Consider the following 19,496-nt stretch of genomic DNA (forward strand, 5'->3'; position numbering starts at 1 on the left):
TATATGTTTGAAATTTTCCATAATAAAAACATTTAAAGAAATCCTTCCCAAAGTGATGCAGATTACTTAAGGACTTAGAAACTTGTTCCTCATTTATTAAGTGAAAGAAGCAGTTGACAAAACAGTATGATCCCAATGTATATAAATATAATACACACACCCAAAGGTCTAGAAGGGTATATACCAAAGAAGTAACAGCTTGCCCCGTACTCGGTAACTGTCAAATAGAACTTCCTAGGATGAATATGCTCTATAATCTGCCCTGTTCAAAACAGTAGTCACTGGGCACATGGCTAGTCAGCTCTTAAACGTGGCAATTCCACAGATGAACTGAACTCTTCTAATTTTAATTAAATTTCAATAGCCACATGTAGCTAGTAGCTACCATCTACTAGCCACACATGAACATCACAGGCAGATGACGGAATTAGGATGGAATTCTTTTTACTTATCATTACTTAAACATTCTTCTACAATGAAAAAGCACTGTTTTGTAATAACGAAAAGTAGGCTGTTTTCATTTAAAACATTTACTGTCAGTTTGGATCCTCTTTGTCAAAGAACTATTATGAAAATGAAATGAAGTGGAATAAAGCAAATTACATAGAAAAGTTTTAAGTGTCTGCTTTCAACTAACTTTTAAAGGAAAGGCAAAAGCAGGCAATTCACTTCCAGGTCTGTTCTTTCAAGCCTCTATTCCTTCAATCTCATTTCATGCAAAAACATGTTTTTGTTTGTTTACTAAAAGGATTGAGTGTAAATGTGTTGCCTAGATTAGAAACTTCAACAGATATCTCAATCATAATAGAAAAAAATTAGAGCTACAGCAAAAAAGGCCTTTTGTGGTTTTTAGCTAATGAACTGGGAGCCATACAGCTCTGTGATCAGGCAGAAGAAAATATTTAAAAGATCAAAATGGATTTCATGGTTGAAGCAATCAGCAAATAGGATCAATCTGGACCAGTGTGACAGCACTGGAAAGGAATACAGGACCTTAAACATGACAGTTGTTAACAGGTATGTCTGCAATTGTAGTTCACGATAAAGTGGAAGTCTGAGCATAAAAGAACTATGCCAGAGGTGAGATTTTTATTGACTTGACATAATTTCTTGGCATACAAAGAGTTTAATCAGGTGTAATATTTACAATTCTTACATAATATACATTTTAGAATAACTATAAAGATAATGTACTTTGTTCCATTTACAGTGACATCCTACAGTAAAACTACATTCATGAATTAGATACAAATAAATCCTCTACATACTAATAAAAAGTAAATGGATTGTTGGTTATACATTCTTTAAAATATACCTTTTCACAGGTAGCAGGAAATATTACATGTAATAAGTCTTTATGACTGGAATGATCCAGAAATATCACAAAGCACGAGTAAACACATATAGAAAAGTAGCTCATCACTTCCAAAAGTTAACCTTTAGCCTTTGTGTAAAATAAATGGTGCCAACATTCTTTATAACGTAGCGAGCTTTCCCTGTTTAAAATGAACACCCAAAAGGTGGGAGGTGTGTTGAGGAAAAATAAGAAAATCTAGTACATAAGATAGTGAAAAGAGCAATGTAGAGAAAAGTTTACTTAATCAAACCTTACTTCCCTCCCCCCATTATCTCATTTTAGTAGATAAATTTATGTAAATAGAAAAGGATGCCCCCAAAATCATATTTATAGATGTCAGGATTTGGCTAAACTGAATCCATGCCCCTTTTAGTTGTCTTCGTTTAGAAGCATTAAGAAACTGATAAGCATATGTGAATTAAAATTACCTTTACAACGTTTTGCCTTCATCAATGTTTGTTATTGCAAAAATATAAAATTCCCTAAAATTTAACGTATTTAACCCCTGATCTATTCCTTCCAAGTAATTTTATATCCAGGTTCTCCAGAATACTTGGAGTCTTCGTTATCAAAGCACAAGGAAAGCTGGCAGTCATTATCCAATTTTGCTGCTTTACAATGATTTCAAATCGTTTCATGATATGAGTAAAGTGCCTCGACTACTAGTCAGACAAGGGTTCTGGTGTCAGCTACGCCACCAACCAGCAAACCAGTTACCCGCTCTGTAAAACAAGAGGAGCAGCCCAGGATCAAAGAAGAGACACTGTTGGTGCTCTTAGATTAAGATATCAGAAGTCCTACTGTGAGTAACGGCAAAGCACACTGTGAGCAGATGTGAGCAGCAGAACAGTACACCAAGGGATGCTGTTACAGTTTCACCTTGTTTCGTCCCACTCATTTTATTTGTGAGAAGCTCTGAATCCAGTAAGAGTAGTAGGTAACTAGTCAGTGCTCTTTCCACTATATCATGCAGGTCTGAAGTCATTCTGAACAGACAATTCTATAAAAATATAGCATTTTTCCAGCTCATGTCCACAGTCGAAAGTGCTATCAAACAGAAAAGTTAATTCCACAATATAAGAGTGATATGGGAATGTCTTATTCAAAATGGATAGTAAATTTAATCTTAAATACAATTTGGTTTATCGTGACCCCCCTTCACATGTGTAAAATTATATTTTTAAAATACTGCTTAACACATCACAAACTTAAGCTGTCCAGACTGTGAAGGTATAAGTTTTTTTCAAAATGCACCCATGAAGAACCAAAGTAATATTCCAAATAAAATCTATATGTTTTACAAAGTAAACACCAAAGTTGATTAAAATCTACAAAGACCAGTATAAATTAGGCAAACAATGTAATATAGTGAATCCCTGGAAATTTCTGAATTTCTAAGGATTGTACCAAAGGTAATTTTTAAAACCTTAGAAATCTTAAACATGTAAGTGTTACAATGAAAAAATTGCAAATAACTATGCAATTACCTTTAGTCTAGTTCTAACATGAAACTGTATTTTATGAATTCCTCATAGTACTGCTATTCTTATTTTGAGATTACTCTAACTTTTAAGTTAATGAGTTAATGGAATAATGATAAGGAATCAGAAACTAATACCAGATCAGTGAGGGAATGAAAACAAAGGACAGTCAAATTGATTTCTGAAGCCCAAGAGTATGACTAACGTTGTTTAAACTATAATTTATCATATTATACTGAATAATTCACAGCATAATGAAACTAAGATTTGTTACATAGTACAGAAAGGCTATTAGTTGACACAGCTAATTCACCTTGGTTAAGAGCCAACCTACTCTGTAACTACTTGTAACCATTAATTTACTTTAAAACCTTGCTGTTACTTCTGCATCATTTCTGCCAAATTTAATCCAAATTGGGTCTCGGCATATTCAAGAAATCAAGCCACAGAAGTATATTTTTGTACGTACAGGCTCCCTGTACTGTTAAAGATTTCACTTTCTCTGAAGATATTCAGAACCATGATCTTTAGTGTACTTCAATTACATCTCTAACAATTAAATTTAAGTAGACACTAATTACTGCCACATTAACAACTCATGACTGAAGCCACAGGAGTTAAGAGTATGATCAAGGATTGCTTTTACAACCAGAGATCCCAGAGGTGATCTGAAGACCAAAGGCTGGATCCAAAAGGTAAACTGCCTAGGCTTCCTCAGATAAAGGTCAGATGAATTCCTAGGAGCAAAACAGGAATAGGCACTACAAAGGAAAAGTGAGGCTCTCTTTTCTCTTTTTTTCTTTCTTCCTTTCTTTCTTTCTTTTCTCAACATATATCCTTCTCCTTGAGCTTTTCGAACAATTAATTTCAAAGTACACTAATAAAAATGCTACAAATCAGACTTTTGCAAAGCCCGGTGACCTGTGACTCTGAGGTGAAACAGGAAAGACTTAAGGTTCCTGGCATTGTTGCAATTAAAATACAAGGCTTTGGAAGTTAGCATTTCCTTAGAAATAATCCCTAAATATATTTGTATCCTTATCTAATACACAGCAATTATTACTAAATAAGCATTATATGCATGCAATTTGGCCAAACAAATATGGAACCTTTTCTGTGATGTGAATTTATGTCAGTATAATTCCTGTTTAGACAGATTCTGATTTGATGTTCAGTCAACTTAGAAAACTCTACTTACTGGTGGGAAAATGTTAGAAAATTTATTATCTACCCAATGAAATATAATTTCTGTACTCATTTGGCAACTCAAGTTTAAAAACCTCTCATTTAGAAACTGAGTATTAATAATATTACTTACATGTAACTTGAAAAAGAAAGTTAAACTTAATTATGACAATATTAGAAAGAAACCATAAGGCAAATTACTTATTTTATATTCCTGACAAGATATGTCAATCAAAGATAGAATCAGACTAATCTGTAGCATATACCTGGAAAATTAGTATACCCATAATATTTTGGAATTCAAGGGTCTGTGATTCATATAACCAAATACTAAAGCTATACAGATGCTAGAATTTAAAAGAATGTACACCGTGTACAACAAGTACACAGGAGAGATGTTAGAAGAATTAAAAAGCAATTTATTGCTGTATATTTTAGTATAAACTAAAAAAACTTGAGTCTTTTTTTTACTCCTTTTACAGAGAGATTTTTCTTTTCACTAGGAGCAACAGCAAAAATGTATCTGGAAAAGGACACATTTCAAATATAAAAATGTTCTACATTGTAAGTCAACTTTTCCTTTGATAGTTACAATCTGATGAAAGCATAATTTTGCAACATTCAAGTAACCTTTGAAACACAGTTTTGTTACATCAATAAATTTGTCAAGGTTTAGGAAATCAACTAAACAATGAAGAGCTACAACTTCTATGAGATTCTTTTGGTAATTAAAAAAAAACTATTGTCAAGGGCTTTTTTTTTCCTTCATAAAATGGAATAAATCTAAAGGACTGAGTTATGTCAATCTGTACAGCCACTGTATGTACGTTAAAGTACTGGACAATAACTGAGGAATATAACTGCATTTATGAGCAAATGGGGGGGCATATATTCTCTAGTTCTAATAATTAAATTACATATTGTGTATATGACAGCTAGGCTACCAAGAAACAAACAAACAAACAGAAAAAAACTATTTCTGAATCACCAACATCAGGGAAGCTAAAGCAAAGACATATTCTCAAGTCAGGCAAGACATCAGGCTCCCACTCGATGCCGATATGCTTGATTGAACGATCCTGGGCACGGTGCACAGAAGAAAAAAAGTCAATGCTACCACCCACTGGGAAAAAAAGATTATTTTGTCTAAACTCTTAGCATCTTGTAACCTAGAGGTGGCCTAAGTCTAGATTTAAATTTTAATCTATAAAAAATAGCCCTTTAAACAGGCTTTTAAAAAAAATTTTAATAAAAGTCTTAAAGTAGGTTCCTCTCCCAAGTACTAGAGATCTATGTTTTGATTTATAAAAATATCAATGAACAGGTACCTTTTTCCCAAACAACTCAATAGCTACTAAAAGTAAGTAAGTAGAATTAAAGAAGTAAAAATCTGTGAGTTTTCAGATGTATACTTTAGGGAGTCACCAGATTTACTATTTTCCCCTTCTTAAAAAAATTCAAAATTTCTGTGAATCTTGCTGGAAACGATTTAGTTTCTCTGGATTATTGGATGCCATTTGGGAGAAATCACGAAAAATATCCTGGTAAGTTTCATCACCTGCATGAAAGTAAAATGAGAAGACTTTTAAAATTTACACAATTGAAAGTATTAATAAACAACATTCATTTTTAGGACTAGTAACTATTTTGTAATTCATTACATTAAAATTTTGTTCAGATGAGCATTTTTGGAAGAAAAAAGACCAACTAAATATAAGTGCTGGAAAAGTATATAGTGGAAGAAAAAAAAAAAAAACTATACCTGAAAAAAGCACCTCAGATGCAGCCACAGAGGAAAGTTCAGAGTTAGAAAAGAGCAAAGATGCAAGTGTTTTAAAGCAATATAAAGAAATACATTTATTAACACATGAGAAATAAAAGTCATTCTAAATGAGGTAAATCACATCATTCTAAATAAACAAGGCATTCTTTAAATAAATATTTCCCTTGATCAAGGCCAAAAGAAAAGACCAAACACTAATGTTTCTGTTGGATGCAAGTTATTAGCAAGACAAAACTAATAACCATGTGGGAAAAAAAGCCTCATATTTTAATATTATCTTTTAATTAAAGGCATTTTAATTTAAATAGCATGTGAAAAAGTAAGTCTTTACTCAAACTTTAATTCTTAACTAAAACTAATGCACCTAATCCACTTTTTACTAGGCTTACAAAATAATAAAGCCTAGAAAATGACTTTAAAATCATTTCACATTTAGTCAGTTTTTCATTTACTGTAGGTCATATGAGCAAGGATGCTATGACAAAAGGGGAATAAATATCAAAGACATCTGTTAAATTAGAGTAATACAAATGTTTATACGTACAAATATGCTTGTAGAGAAGATTATAGATACTGACATTATAGTGGATTGAATACTATTTTTCTTGCAATGAAAAACTAAATATATAACACACATACAGGCTAACTCCTCAGACAAAAGATTTGTATAAAATGAAATCTTATTTTCAAGATGAATCATTCATCAAAATGCTTCCTGTTAAACATATTAGCTTTATGCAGAAGCTGGGCATAATTCTGTTCTCTGATTTAGAAAAGAGAATTTAAACTGTCAAATACTGTTTTAGATGACTATTGTTGGAACATGGTTTTATAATTATTCCCCATAAGATACCTTGCATCCATCTTATTACACACTCATTGCTACAGTTGTTAATAGTGCAGTAAGTTTTGTCAGCTTTTAAAAAGTGAGATTTTTTTGAGGCAATAGATGTCATACCAAAAGCCAGAGATTTAGAAAAAATCTGGGGGAGGGGGATACAGATCTAGTAAAAGGTCTAACAGCATAACCCAAGATTTTCAATAAAAAAAATTTAATGCTTTTAATATTTAGTCAATGTAAAAAGCAAGTTATTAAAATCTCTACGTAGTTTTTCATTTAGCCCTGGAAATTTTCTCATGATCTGAATCAATCAATCTACTTTAAAAAGAAAAACTACAGTAAGAAGAGAACCTTAATACGTTGGCTAAGAGTAACATCTAACTCATATTATTGTTACTAAAACAATAAAGGTTGATATGGTGGAACAACGGGTAAGACAATTCAATTAGACCCATGTTTCATTTCATAAAAGTTTACCCCACATTAAAAGACAAACTACAATCTATTCCCATTATTAGCCACTCTAAAAGATATAAAATAAACTGAGAAGAGACAAACATTAAACATCACTTAACAGACCATATAAAATATTTAAATTTTTTTCTTATTCTTAGATGTTGAATTCAAATATTTAAAATATTTATTGTAAACATTATAAATATTTTAAAAATACTATTTAAACTGGAGAGTCTGGAGTTTTACTTTCCAAGAAAGTGTAAAGTGCAGATCATAATACAAAAATACCACACTGATTTTACCATTCAACACCAGAAATAACTTAAAAGGCACACATTATACATTCAAGAAGAAATAGGAAGAAGTATCTAATAGATGCTAATGCCAAATAGTTTACAGATAGCACCAGGTGAGCAATCTTAAGTATTACAACAGTACAATGGCAATATATGGCTTCTACTATTAGCAATGCATATTTTGTATAACAGGTTGTGGGATTTTTTTTTTCTTTTTGTGGTTTCCCAGTTTTTGTTTTTAAAGTACCTACTACACAAGTACATTTTAGTAGAACCATTGTACCATGCAAAACAAATTATAAGATTTTTTTAATTCACTGAATTAAATGCTTCCTTGAAGGAAAGTGTTGGTGCTACACTACTCATTGGTTTCACTTACTGAATACATTTTAAAAGAGTTAATACAATACAAAAGGAAGTCTCACCTTCACACACATACACAAAACTTTTTGTTAACATTCAGTTTCTAACCAAATGTTAATTAAGGGACTTATCAATATAATACCTTTCTTAGGCCTCAAAATGTGTTGTCAGAAAGCAAACGTTACAATAACAATAGTGACTAAGATATTTAATATAGTTAACACAAATTGAACTTCAATATGATTCTTTAAATACAATTTTAATCATTTAGAATGTTTCCCACGGCAAATATAACTTGTCTACACTAGAATACATAAACAGTAACCCAGAATATGTTGCCCTGGAAAGTTCATATGAGTACATTTAACAGTCTATTATAAACAGTAAACAACTAACCACCCAATATTTGTAATACTAAGTTATATTCTTTAAATTACTTCATCACATTTTATTTCTCTTCAGAAAGTTAACTCTTCCATGTGCCTGGACAGTTCTGAGTTTTTTGAAATGTGGACTGCTATATTTCCACTGATAGTTTAAAACAGTTCTTGACTTTTGGTATTCAGAATAAGCACTGCAACAGCAGTGATGATCCAAGATTTTGCTAATTTTGCTCTCATAATGTACTCCCCTCAAAGATATGGCAGCTTGTGAGACCCTACTCCCAGGTGATCAGTGTATGATCCTGCCCCTTCTGGGCTGATTACAGCTTCCTTTTTGTAACTGATTAGATCAATGATCAATCTTCATCAGCAACATACTCACATAACCGGTAGTGGTTCACTAAAGCAGTGATTTTCAACTGGCTGAGAAACTCTGCCAACAATCAAGAGGAGTCACAGAGCCAGAGACTGTGGGAACCACCAAACTGGTTTCCAACAATTGAGAGCACAGCGTGATGTTGCACTCACCCACCCAGTCGTATGAGTTGTGGGAACTGACAAAGAAGGATACATCTTCCCTTCAGGAAATGTGTGCTCTTAAGTCGCCTTGCAAAAAACAGGGAGTCTCAGGTCCGTAGGGTTGTAGACAGAAAGTTCAAAAGTGGGGTTTCCTAGAAATAGGTCCATCATTCCCAAAGATTATATCTGAGTCTTTTAATGGTAGGGCTCTTCATAATGAAAAAATTGAAAACACCCGCCTTTTAAAACTACCCAGAATTCTGAAGTTTTCCTTCTATTGCTAGGCAACAAAAAAAAGGATCTAGATAAAACAACCAACCAAAATCTATGAGGGAAATTTACAGTGATAAGCAGAGAAGAAAAAAGACCTGCTGCCTGAGCAAAAATATCTGCTCTCCCAAGACTCATAAAGGAAAAGTAGCCAGAGAGCAATTGCTGAGCCATTTTACCATGTCACCTGTATAAGTATAAAGTTGTTCTGCTTTAACTATGAGACCCCCAAATGAATTTAAAATCTAATTATAACCAAATCAGAATCTCATTTTATTCTGCTGATATACCATTTCCAGACTTCTCATCTATTTTTTAATCTTTTCTAAGCTAAAACTTGAGTGGTGGGAAAGCTTGTTTTATTTATTTATTTATTTATTTATTTATTTTGCAGTATACGGGCCTCTCACTGTTGGGAGCACAGGCTCTGGACGCACAGGCTCAGCGGCCATGGCTCATGGGCCCAGCCGCTCCGCGGCATGTGGGATCTTCCCAGACCGGGGCACGAACCTGTGTCCCCTGCAGCGGCAGGCGGACTCTCTCAACCACTGCGCCACCAGGGAAACCCAAGCTTGTTTTTTTTTTTTTTTTTTTTTTTCTTTTTGCGGTATGCAGGCCTCTCACTGTTGTGGCCTCTCCCGTTGCGGAGCACAGGCTCCGGATGCGCAGGCCCAGCGGCCATGGCTCACGGGCCCAGCCGCTCCGCGGCATATGGGATCCTCCCAGACCGGGGCACGAACCCGTATCCCCTGCATCGGCAGGCGGACTCTCAACCACTGCGCCACCAGGGAGGCCCGCTTGTTTTTTTTAAATAAGCCTTTTCTTCAAATTTTCATTCAAATAAATTGGAAAAATCTGTTTTTCTACCGTTGAGCGGAAGGTATATACTCATAGACTTATACATAAAACAACAGTGAAAGAGACATTTGAATGCTCCTAGATGGGGGCAGAAGCCCGAGCAGTTTAAGTGGAACTAGAAGCTGCAAGAACATAAGAAGACCTGTCCTTCCAAGTTTCCCAGCTCCAGAGAAAAGTCACCCACCGACCTTCTGACTAATAAGCTGGGTGCAGCTTCATCAGCAAACACCTTAAGGAAAGAGCAGCTGACCAAACATTTACACTTAAAATGTCAGGAAAAAAAAAAAACTGTTTAACTTAAAATATTGAAGTTCACTCTTATCTCACGAATCAGGTCATAGTCTTTGAATAATTTTCATTTTAAAGTGCTTAAACATAAAGGCCTCAAAAATGGCCTAGTAATACTATCACTTAAGTGTATATCTGTTACAAAATTATAACGTATTTAAAGTCTAACATTCAAGTTTAAAACAAATGGGTGAAATTCAGAATTAACGCTGAGACTTCACCCTTAATCAGCACTCTTACATCTTGGTACATCATGAGTCAGTAGTACTGTTTGATCCATAGGATTAAAGTGGGACACCCTAGATTAGAAGTATCTAGCTGAAGTGCCTCTACTCTCAAAGTTCTTATTTGTTCCTATTAAATTAGACCAAAAATAAGTAATAAATACAGTCCTCTGAGAAAGGAATGGCCCCATATTTATCTTAGTTATATATTAATCTGGCTAAAATAAAAGTAAATGGCTGAAGCTAGCATAAAGTGCAGAAATTTCAAAACATACTTAAACAGGAAAGATAGATTATATCACAAGCCACTTTTAAAATAATATATTAATAGTCATTGAAAAAAAATCAAACATACTTAAAACTGAACATTCTCAATTATTTTAGTCATGAATTCCTAAATTTTTAACCAGCATGTATATGAATTTAAAACAGATAAATTAGTAATTCATATACTCAAATTCATGAAACTGGAGATCTAATTATTACTCTCTTCTTTGTGAAGAATGTCTAATCAGGATATGTTCATCAAAGAAAGAAATCTGATCAGCAACATTTCTTGCTTTTCTTGACATCTCGACTCAAAAATTACTCAAAATGAGACTTGAGCTGATCCTGAGTTCTCTCTAATAAGAATACGTCTACTTTGCCATCAAGCTCATGAAATATTCTTCTAAATACTTCCATTTATCCAACAGATATTGTACAATTACTTGGGGCAAAGGTACAAGATAAAATTTGACCTTTTCCCTATACCTTTTAAACTAACTCCATTTGCATTATGGACTTCTTAACCTACTGGTAAATTTTATTCTTAAACTTTCCACTCATCTTTAGATCAAATACGGAACTCTTAATTTAATAAACTTCTTCTAGGCATTTTCCATACTGACTTTTATATGTCAACACATAGTGATTTGTTTTTTTCCCTGAACACAATCTATAGAAATTCCCTGAATAACAAAAAGAAAACAATTTTGTTATATTCACTTGACAGCCAAAAAGAAAATGACTGCTGTGCTGCTCTAAGTGTATAAAGATACATTATCATTCCATTCGCCACTCTGGAATGTATATGGAAGACATCTGTACAGCAGATAAAGAAGTCAGCAGCCAGAGTTAGATACAGCAAGTAAATGTGTTCTGTAATAGGAATAGTTATGGATTTTTAAAGGCTCGGGAGTGAGCCACTCCCAAGAATTCAGTAAGTACAGTATACACCTAACAACTCACAATTTACAAGTAATTTATAAAAACTCTGTAGCATTAAGTTAGTTTGCTAAAGAACTATGAATCTTCCAATTGTAAACTGATAAACTCCTGGATGCATTTCTTATACTGCATTTCAGTATGGTTATTAGTAGAATATTGACCTGGCTGTCCATAAAGTCCTTCTGATTCCCGCATCTCTTCATTCATTCTTGCTAAACGTAACCTAAAATTAAATAAAAGAATTTTTTAGATAAGTTATAAAATATAAATATTCATAAACTAATGAATTACATACGCAGCTAAGACGTATTCATGTAATTTTTTCTTTTACCAGTATTTGCCACTGAAACAAAAGTACTTTTAGTTTATCAGGCCCAGCAATCTGAGATACAAAAATAACTATTTTATCTTATACAATTCTCATGAGAGAAGACAATAACAGACTTCTAACAAGGGCATTTCAGTTCTGTTTAAGCAGGTTCCTGGCAGCACCTCTAGCAGCTTACTTCCTCCAGACACAGATAATTCCTGGCTCCTAAAGCAACCTGTCAAACTTTAACTGCCATCTGCTGAAATTATTGCTTCTATAGAATGGAAGCAATAGCCTGTCATAAGTTCATTCTGGTTCACCCTGAGGTACGGTAGTTCCAGATGTATAAATAGCATGTGTTATCTATAAATACTGGGGATATATTCTGACCTACAGACATTATAAGTGACCACAGGTTACCAAGATTTTTGCGTGGTTACCATATTGATTATACATTCTTTTTTGGGTTATTTATCCTGGCAGCAGGAAGACCTGTAGCACTGGATTAAGAAAACAAGAATTTCCTCTCATTTTCTTACTAACTTTAAGCAACACTTTGAAACAGGCAAATGTTACCTGTGGTGCCCCTCTCCTACTCAGTACTTCTTGCCTGTCCTCCAGGCCGCCAAATCCTCATCGCCTTCCCAGACTTCTGTCACCCTCTTCTAACATGCTCTCTCTGGCAAGGTGCCGCATCTGACATGGGCTTTTCTTATCTTCAAAGTACCACAATTCCCTGCCATTTCCTTTCCAACCATTGTGTGAATTAATAATAGCAAGATAAGTCTCCCTTTTTGGCATTTGGACTTTTCACAGAGGATGCCTGTTTCAGAAAATTGTAAGTAAAACTGACGTCCTCATATAAAGCAAAATGAGAAAACTTAGACAATTTGGAACCGTATTTTGGGGGAAGAAGGGCCATTACTGTAAGAATTGCCTGGGAAGCTGCAGCCAGGGTTAATGTCTCTGTATATCACTCCTATCTTTCCTTTAATAACTTATCTTTCTCCAATTTTAAGTCTATAATGATTTAATAAATCTAAATTTTCCTACAATAGTCTCCATAATAACAATAACCCCTCCAGTGAGGAAAAGAAGCTAAGTACAGAGAAAATATGTTTTGCTCTTCTGTTTTTTCGTTTTGTTTTAATCTGGCAAGGGTCAGGGAGGGGTGATATATGGCAAGTCAAGAATTCTCAGTGGGAGCTCAGGAGTTCAAGACAGTCAAGGGAGTTTCTATCTGTAAGTGACTAAAATTCAGTAGCGTAGATGGAACTATCTCTACTTATTTAACAGGGAATCGGCAATCCTGGGCTTCATTCAGAATAGAATGAATAAGCGATTCATACAACATATGCTTGAGACTTCCTACATAACAACAAAGTGTAGGTGACAACCACATTCCTAGATTCCAAGTGTAATGAACAACTCTGATCTAAGATGAAAATCAAATAAAGACCTCAAGATTCTTTCTTTAGTAGGTCATGTTAAATTGTATTCAAACATTCCAAAACAAATATTTTTACCTCAAAATAGAGTACTCATACGAATGATTCTTTAAAAAAATAAGTACAAACAGGTCCCCTAATTATCACTGCCCAAAGGAAATGCAACTGCAAAAGTTACTAACATCAATGCAGTTGGCTTCCCTGCTTATAATCCTCTAATTCCTGAGGTAGTCGAAAAATTGCCTGTTACTATACCAATCCAACTCCCACCCCAGTACTGTACTGAGAGTTAAAGAATCAGAAAAGTTACTGATTTTCTGTTCCTACTGGCCAGGCAGTATAACAGAAGTGGCTAAGCACATGGGTTTTAGAGCCAGAATTCTTGGTTTCAAATCCCAGCTCTACCACTTACTAGTTTCTCAAATTATTTGTGGCTTGGCTTCCTTATAAAATGAGGCTGATAATAATAAAACCCTCCTCACAGGGTTGAGGTGGGAACCAAGTAAGTTCATGTATATAAAGTGCTTCATGCATTTAACGTGCTTAGAGAAGTAAATGGCTTCTAGTAAAGAACCAAGTTTAAATTTCATGCCTACACACGAAACTCTACGTTTAAACCCTGTATTAAGTAATACGGTGTATGGGAAATAATCAAGTGAAAAGAAAACACTTACAAGGTCACTATATCAGCATTGGCTGCTTCCACAGCTATACTCAAAGGGTCCTTCCCTTCTTCATCAGTGGCATGTTGATTGGCACCTCGTTTTAGGAATAAACATACCTGCCTGTTTAAGGGAACAGCGTTTTTGAGATATTGCCGATAAGAAAAAAAATTAGTATTCACCGTAAGAAATAAAAAGCACTACTTAAAGAAATAACATTTTCATTAGGAAATTCTTGATTCATTCTACAAAGATGTACTGAATATTGACCCTAATAATAAAAATCTACCATGATCAACATTTTATAAATCTCATGATATTTTCACATTTAACCTAATAATATACAGCATAGTGGGATGTATAAATTATGGTCCCTACCCTCGAAGAATATCATAAAAAGATGTACACAGATAACTATAAACATAAATAAAACAAAAATCACTCAAGGTCATTATCTGGGAAAGAAGAAAGCCAAGGCAATGTTAACATCATAAAACATTAACGATAATACAACAGCAACGAGTGGGAAGCAATCTTGCCGCTGTAATCCACAAATATTCATAACTTGAAGAAACTGACAAAAATGAAAAAAATGAATAAATGGAGTCTATAAAGTAAAATGGGATTATGATTATGAAGAAAATACAAAGGATGAGTTAAATACAACCATTTTAAGTAGAGAAAAGTCTTTATGATAAAGTTATTGAACTGAATCTTCTTGCTAATAGAGGGAAACAAAACAAGCTATGATGAAAATAGAAGATGCTATAAATAAACATTAAAAAAGGACAGTTTCTTGTTTGTCCAGGTAATAAGACTTGGAGATCCTGAGATGTTTTATTGAAAAACAATGACCTATGACACAAACTTTATATAAGGCCAATATTTTGACTTTATTTGTACCCTCTAGTAGAAAGCCCATTTTTATGGCTTTATTGTTTTGTGCATCTAAAATATTGCTCCAGAAGTCACACATCAATAGCACAAAATAAGAATTAACTACCTTGTGGGAAAACTAAAATTTACAAAGTTACAAAACTCTCCCAAAATGTATGTGTTATGTACATAATGTATGTACATGCATAAATATACACAAATACAGACTTAAGTTGTCTGATGAAATCACCACAACTTCACCACAGTTTTAAATACTAAAACAGATCTATATAAAGAATTAGTAAAGTTCAAAGTAAGCTTGGCAATATTCTTATCTGAAAAGTAACCATATCTTTTTTCTGAATGAAATTTAAAAAAATTTTAAGTTCCAGCATGACCGTATAAGTCAAGGAAAGTAACACTTTACAAGCTCTAGCTAACAATCTTAACCTGAGAAAGAGCAAAACATTATTTCAAAATAATTTTTTCAAATAAAATCTACTTAAATATATAAGCACTTAGTTTACCCCGTGTGCCCTAAGACAGTGGCATGGTGCAGTGGTCCCCGCCCTTGCACATCTCTCTGGTTCACATTAGCACCATTCTGAAGGAGAAACTCACATGTCACCAAAGAGCCCTTAGAGGAAAAAAGAAGATAACAATGGAGAAACAACAATATATTTCTATTAACAGAGTATTTACTTTATTCTAATAGCCTTTCTATTGTATTTTCCCCAAAAGAGAAAATACCCCCCTGCAAAAATGATAAATTATATTATTTTCTTCCCAAGAACTACTTCTAACTGGGATTCAATTTGCAGTTTGTGATCTCGCAAAACCCACTACTTTCATTACTAGAACTCCCTCATTAAGAAAAAAATTGAGCTTACACAAAGTGATGTTCAGAAATCACTACTAGCTGCTGCTTCTACTTTCTATCCCATCTCTTAAAGCAAACAATAATGTTAAAGCTATGCTCAAAATGAATTATGATTTTTTTTATGCTCTACTACCACTGAAGACCTGAATTTACAAATTCATACCCCTAATACAGCCTGAATAAGTGGTGTTGCTTTGTTTTCCTCAGAATTAGCCCAGTTCACATCTGCGCCATGAGCCAAAGCTTCAGCCATTTTAGGAAGATTTTTTTCATACGAAGCCCTATAAAGCTGTAGTCCTGGATTAAGATGTTTAGAGTCGAGAAACACAGAAGAATCCTGCCTTTCTGCCTCTGAAAAGCAAACACAAATACATCAATAAAAATGAGCTCTTGGAAAGGAGGGAGGGAAAGAATGGGGAGTCATTGCTTCATAGGTACAGAATTTCAGTTCTGTAAGATGAAAAGAGTTCTGTGGATAGATGGTGGTGATGGCAGCACAACAGTGTGAACAGATTTAATGTCACTGAACTGTACACTTGAAAATTGTTAAGATGGTAAATTTTACGTTATGTGTATCTTACCACAGCTTTTTAAAAAAGCGAACTCTTACCTGTATCACAGTATGAAAGTTGTGACATAAGAAACCACTAGTTTAACAAAATGAGCTAATGGGAGATGTTCACAAAGGAATCTTATTTCCTGTAGACTAATCACTCTCCACAACTTTCTTCTCTTATAAATACATCCACTAGTACACCAGGCCTTTATGGTCTTGCCAGTATCCAATGGATAGGTAAATTACTCTGTATTAGATTAAAATTAGGTATATATGACTATAAGCCTGGACTTAGAGACTCAGAAGAGGCAGTAAGAATCCCTAAAGGATTTCACTACTAGATCAAACCTCACTTTATTCCTAGAATGGTCCAATACCATCATCACAATTTGCAGTACAAGCAATTCAAATAATTTAAAGAATGCTTACTATCCTGAGTATTCTGCAAGATCATAACCACTGAAATCATAAAGGAGAGAATATAGGAGGAAAGCACAGGTCAGAAGAAAAACCTAACTTGGGGGGGGATGTGGGGGATTTGCTGATCTTTTTCTCCTAATAAGAAAAGACAGCCACAAAAAAAGATAACGGGTAATAAGAAATACCGTATACGTGGATTAAAAATTATCCTTAGCTATTGACACATATCTTGAGGCTTAGAAAAATGTACAGCTAAGAGAGAACTTCCAAATATGAAAACAGCTGCTTTCTCATTCAGCAGTATTAACTGCCCCTTAGTACCTTCTAAAAGACTAACCACTTCCTTCAGAAACTATTTAATCAAACTTGGCATTTTCCACATGCATTTTTCAGCAAACAATACCAATTAACATTGAATTTCACCAAAACTCACCCGGCTCATATAAACTATTGGCTGACACTGTGGAAGGTAAAGATTCTCTTCCATCATCAGAGCTCTGCTGGATTCCACTGTCATTACTTTTGACTGTTTTAAAGAAAAACCAGCTAGTGATTAAAGTTTGCACCATTAAGAAAAAAAGTCCCACAATCAATGAGGTTTTGAAATGAGCTCTGATACATCAACGTGATCTCAGCCACCACCAGTAGAATAAATTTATGACAATTTTAATCCTTTGGAACACTTCACTTATCAAAATATGAATCAGTCATGAAGCCTGGCAATAAATTTATTTTCAGAGTCGCAACATATCTCATTACCCCGTAATGTGTCAGGGGTAGTAAAGAGTTAATTTATTGTATGACTGTAAGTGATGTGTAATTCTGAGACAATGGGTAACATCTAGAGAAATGGCCACACCGCACAATGACCACGGGCACAGACTTGGAATGCTCCACAAGAGCAGTACTTACTACTACGTAGTTTTGAAGAAGTATCAAAGTAGGAGAAGAGTGAATCTAGCTCATCAGGACAGAACAGAGACTCCCGCCTGGCCTCGTCGCTATTTACAGCAATCACTGGGGACATGCAAGTTAGCAAAGCACAAAGCAGGCCATAAGAAGGGAAAAGGGCAGGAAAAAACGTTACTGGGAAAAATTTAGGAGGAAAAAACAGGAAGGCTATTAGGTGGTTAATCAGATATTTAGGGCTTTTTGCATGACAGATTTGCAATTCCCATCTCCCCTTCCATTTTAAGCAGTTTTATTCCTTAAGAATATACACATTATGGTTGAACCTTGAACAACACAGGTTTAAACTACGTGGGTCCACCTATACCCAGATTTTTTCAATACTAAATACGACAGTACCACATGATCTGGGATTGGTGGCATCCACGGATGCAGAACCAATGATACAGAGGAACTGCAGAGCAGACATGGAAGAAACGCATACATGGAGGGCCAACTACAAATTATATGAGAATTTTCAACTGATTGGAGAGTCAGTGCCCCAACCCCCGAGTTGTTCAACGGTCAAGTGTACCTAGAAATGTAAATTATCAGAACACTACTTAAATTTAACTGTTTTAAAGACAGAGAAATCCAATTTTTCTGTAGGATATACAGAACAAAACAGTTTTAGCATTTAAAAAATCTATAACAGCTACTAATTCAGAGATTAAGAAAGTGACTTCAGCTTAAGAAAATATTTATATAGAAAACAAGTAAACTGTAATACCTGAACTTTGGAGAGATGCTCTAACTTGTTCACTTGGCCCAAGTTTAGAAATGCTCAGCCTCTTTTCTTCACAACTTTTGGAGACAACCTTTTTTTCCTGCTCAGGAGGTGATGATGATATAGAATATTTATCCACAAATTTCCTCTCCACATATTTTGCTCTGATATACGCCTCTTTCTCCTGTCTGGTTGGTATACATAAAAATGTCATGATGTTCTGCTTAATCTCTTAGCATGGCTAATACTGAAAAGAAGCCATTACATATTGAATTTTTCAAAGAAAGTCACTAAATGTCATACTAGTTAAAACTGAATTTGCAACATTCCACAACATGTTTTCCTTCCCAATATTTAATGAACTATGATTTCATGTTTAAATGAAAAACAAACAATAAAATGAAAAATCACACGTATTAACATGGCACTCTCTTATTGTCTTAATTTCTATGCTCACTCATTCCTATACATATTCTCTTTTACTTTTTACAGAATGAAAAACATTACCAGGAAACTATTAAAATTTACAGAAGTTAACTTTAATTCCATTTTTACTCCGAAAAATAATGTCACATACTGAACTATCACTGGTCATGACCATAATTCTTCGTAAGACCACTACTTCAAAACAACACAGCATTTCTAACTTAAGGGGGATCAAAAAAGGTATATTTAAAATTTTTGATTTATGATACAACTATAAAACACCAAGTTTGTTCTATACCTTTTCTTACTTACATCTTTCTAAAATGCCTAGGTCTTTGGCTAAAATAGGATATCTCAAGGTCTGAAATAACTCAAACAGACATGCTTTAGCAAAAAAATAAGAATCTGATTTAAGTGGTATTGGTTTAGAGGGCAATAACTTTTAAAAAGTATTAAATATCATAAAAATATAATCAAACATAGGATTATGGCAAATAAAATTTTAATACCTAATATAAAGAATCATAAAGTCTAAAAATAACATGAACAACAAAACTAATTATCTACCTTGAAGGCGGCCACTTCGTTCAGAGTCTCCATATATAGAATTGGAGGTAAAATCTCAAACAGAGCAATTAAGTAAGTACTCTTCCCTACCAGAAGCTACCCTTTTCATCTGTAATTCTTCAATATAATAATGCCATGTATGAAATACATAATTAACAAATAT

General features: G+C 34.1%; 1 protein-coding gene across 3 annotated transcripts in view; it reads right to left on the reverse strand.

The window, feature by feature from the left end:
• Window positions 1-1,067: 1,067 nt before the first annotated feature.
• The window catches only part of ACAP2 (ArfGAP with coiled-coil, ankyrin repeat and PH domains 2), a 165,655-nt gene continuing 147,226 nt past the window's right edge, over window positions 1,068-19,496 (reverse strand). For 2 of the 3 annotated variants that reach the window (XM_081234332.1, XM_081234333.1), the window contains 7 exons: window positions 18,344-18,528; window positions 17,099-17,191; window positions 15,853-16,040; window positions 15,337-15,446; window positions 13,946-14,056; window positions 11,675-11,736; window positions 1,068-5,581 (listed from right to left, as the gene is read on the reverse strand). In XM_081234332.1, the coding sequence (XP_081090458.1) occupies window positions 5,481-5,581; window positions 11,675-11,736; window positions 13,946-14,056; window positions 15,337-15,446; window positions 15,853-16,040; window positions 17,099-17,191; window positions 18,344-18,528 (850 nt within the window). In that variant the 3' untranslated portion in view covers window positions 1,068-5,480. The remainder of the gene's footprint in view (window positions 5,582-11,674; window positions 11,737-13,945; window positions 14,057-15,336; window positions 15,447-15,852; window positions 16,041-17,098; window positions 17,192-18,343; window positions 18,529-19,496) is intronic. The other variant, XM_081234334.1, reaches the window with a different exon arrangement.

Source organism: Mesoplodon bidens (genome assembly GCF_964165515.1).
Source record: "Mesoplodon bidens genome assembly, chromosome: 5".
Taxonomy (NCBI): Eukaryota; Metazoa; Chordata; class Mammalia; order Artiodactyla; family Ziphiidae; genus Mesoplodon; species Mesoplodon bidens.